A 3201-nucleotide genomic window follows, 5' to 3' on the forward strand; every position below is an offset into this window, starting at 1 on the left:
GGGCGCGTCCCTCGCGCTGGGGCGGCCGCCGCCGGGGTCGGGGGAACGCGCCGAGCTCTGCCACTGCGCCTCCCTGTCCCCGACCGCTTGCCCCGGACGGGAGCTTGGGAATCGATTCACAATAAATTCTCCATGGGACTCTCCGGGCCTGGCTTTCCTGTCTGCAGTGGGGTTGACCGAGGAGGGGAGGGGCGGGGGCTGGAGGGGGTTTTCTACAAGGGGCGGTTTGACTCGCTGGTGCAAGGTGGATTGGGCCCCACGGAGGGGAGGGAGGACGCGGAAGGACAGGGCCGGTGGGAAGCGGAGGAGCTAGTCGGGCGAGGGGGGCACCGATGAGAGGGAGGGCGGCCCTGGCAAGGCTCTACGACCCGCAGGTTGACCTCCTTTTGTTGGGAGGAGAGAGAGCGTCATGCAGAATGAAACGTCTCCTGCAACAAAATGTGTATGTGTTGGGGGGGTGGGGTGGCGGAGCCCCACCTAAGATACCTTCGGAGGACCTCTGGCTGCCCTTTCTAGCCCACCAGCTTGGGGGCGAAGTTTGCACCATGCACCCACGGCCTGAGGCCCGGGTGTCGCGGGCGACTCCATGGGGACAGGATTGCAATGCTGAGACCCCTGAGTTGCAGCGCCTCATTCCGGAGTTTGTTTCTAGACATCTCCCTGGTGTGTATCTGCGTCGGGGTGGAACCCGGGCTTGCCTGACAGTCTGAGGCTGTTCTGCCAGAGTCAGTGTGCGACGTCCGCGGTGGAGGGGGAGGTCACTTCACTTGACTGCATGGTGGCCGTGAGCTCTCCCCATGGCCACTGTGGGCTGCAGGCTGTGGCGGGGGGGCGGAGGGCGTCTGCGGGGCTGTGTCCCTGGCTGACTTCTGGGCAGGGGCAGGGAGCAGACAGGCCAGCCGGGGGTGAGGGGCTGGGGCTAACCCAGAAAAATTACAGGGGCCGATGCTAAGAGTCTGTCTAGGGTTTCTCTTTCCTTGGGGCCTGTCACCTTCTTAGGAAGCAACTACTTCTATCTTCTAAGTCAACGAAACTTTCTTCTGACGCCCAGGAAGAAGAGAGACAGGTAGGGGCAGAGGAAGGGGGGACTCTGGGTGCAGGCAGGAGGCTCGGAAGGGAAAGACCCCCTTCCCCATTCACTTGAATCCGTCCCAGACAGCCCTGGCTCTGCAGCCATCACATAAATAAGAGTGAGATGGGGAAGAGCTGGGGAGGGCTGGGGAAGGGGCTTTACTCCTTGCCCTGCTCCTTATTCATTTTCTTCATTTTCATTCGGCGGTTCTGAAACCAGATTTTGACTTGTCTCTCACTCAGATTGAGGAGTCTGGCCACCTCGTGTCTACGGTCCCTGGTGAGGTACATATTGAACAGAAACTCCTTCTCTAGCTCCAGCGTCTGGTATTTGGTGTAGGGACAGCGCTTCTTCCGGGAAGAGCGAGCGTGCAGCCAGTTGGCGGAGGGGTTGGCTGAAAGAGAAGCAGCGATATAGAATCAAAGAAAGGAAGGGAGGTGAGGGGTCCCGGGCCAGGGGTGCACCCCTGGGCTTCATTCCCCATCTTGCGTGGAAGAAGGAACTCCTGGGCCTTTGAGCTCCCAGAAGGGGCCCCACAGATGAGCCGGCAGTTGCTAGGGACACCACCAGGTGAGAGGTCACCTCACGAGGATGGACCCCAGCGTGTGCCCGGGACTTTCAAAGTGTCACCTACACCAAGTTCTCTTTCAATCTTTCTCCCCTGGGGTCCAAACTGGTTAGGACTAGGGTCAGAGTCCAGCATGGCCGAAGCCCCACCGCCAGCACCGTGGAACTGACCACGGGGGCTGACCTGGAGGGTCCTAGGAAGCAAAAGGAGGAGCCGGGTGGGGGAGGGGGCGCTTCTGTCCCACTACCGCCCAGAGACCCCTCAGCCCTTCCGTCCGGTCTGAGGACACCCTGCCTTGACCACAAGCTTGTGTCTCTAGGCCACATGGCAGCAGGTATGTGTGTCTGTGTAGAAATCTCCCCCTCTGCCACCACCACACACCACAAATATGGGTCTGCACACACAGCCACAAACAGCCAGCACACTCCGAGTCACACGCAACGCAATTGCAACCATTTATCAACTCCAGCCCACGGACAGGGGAGCGCCGGGGGCGCCCAGATAACTTATGGCTCCAATAGTCTCTCTCTTCCTGCTTCTGCTCAGCTCGCAGTTTGGTTAACACAAGTTCAGGGAAACTGGGGAGTCAAATTGCTTCAACCCCAAGGTGGGGGGCCAGGGATGATGTGGGGACACCAGAAAGCCCTTCACAGCATGCCCAGTCTTAACTGGCCCCATGAGGGGGGACAGCAAAGGGTAACTGACTGGAAGAGGGGCATTTCTCATCTCCCCCCCACCCTGGAACTCACAAAAGTTGCCCATGAAAGCCAAGTCAATTAAAAATAGCAGCCACCCACACTAGCTGTTCCCCAAATGAAAAGCACTGGATTTAAAAAAAAAATTCAGTTCATCCTACACTAAGTACCATGTCTTACCAATTTGCAGCACTATCTCCTTAATGTGATTGCCGGGGATGGGACCCGCAGCCACATTAAATATGAAAGAGGGGGAAAAAAACTGTTAATAATTGATCCTAGCCAAATGGCTACTTGGCAATAATGGGCTTTTCAGGCAGAGTTTGGGGGTCTGGGTGGGAGTCTGTCCGGGTATGTGGGGGGAGGGCTTGGGAAGGATCGTGCTCCCCAAACGTCAGGTCAGAGGACTCCACCTGGCAGGGTGGAGGCGGCAGGACCCCGCAGGGACCGGAGGGGACGGGGCAGGGATGCTCCAAGGGCCCAGGGGCCACTCTGCTGGTGGGAAACCTGAGACCTGTCACCCCACTTCCCCTGAAGAGCAGGGGTGAGGACCTGACCCGCCAGCCTGCGGGTTATTGTTCACGGCCAAGAGCCCCCTGACCGATCTGCCCTACTCAGACTTAAAAATAAAAACCACGCGAATGCTCTCTTCTCCCGAGCAGCATCTCCTGGAAGTGAGCCAGAACTGGGGCTCCGGCAGGGGTGCCCTGGAGTGGGAGGGATGGCAAACTCCCCAGAAAGGGCAAAGTTCTCCGCCCTCCCGCGGTCCTCTCTTCCCCCCACCCCGCCTCTCTCCCGGGGGCCCTTCGGGACGCCCCGAACTCGGAAGCGATTCTCCGACTCCCCGCGAGGCGGACAGCCGGGGC

The 3201-nt window shown here is 59.4% G+C and overlaps 1 protein-coding gene across 1 annotated transcript in view; it reads right to left on the reverse strand.

Moving 5' to 3' along the window:
• Positions 1-852: 852 nt before the first annotated feature.
• The window catches only part of HOXB9 (homeobox B9), a 3530-nt gene continuing 1181 nt past the window's right edge, over positions 853-3201 (reverse strand). Inside the window, exon 2 of the mRNA XM_008062441.1 lies at positions 853-1466. Coding sequence (XP_008060632.1) covers positions 1231-1466 — 236 coding nt within the window. The 3' untranslated portion in view covers positions 853-1230. The remainder of the gene's footprint in view (positions 1467-3201) is intronic.

The sequence above is a fragment of the Carlito syrichta genome, unplaced genomic scaffold (genome assembly GCF_000164805.1).
Source record: "Carlito syrichta isolate Samal-C Ts95f unplaced genomic scaffold, Tarsius_syrichta-2.0.1 Scaffold305705, whole genome shotgun sequence".
NCBI lineage: Eukaryota > Metazoa > Chordata > Mammalia > Primates > Tarsiidae > Carlito > Carlito syrichta.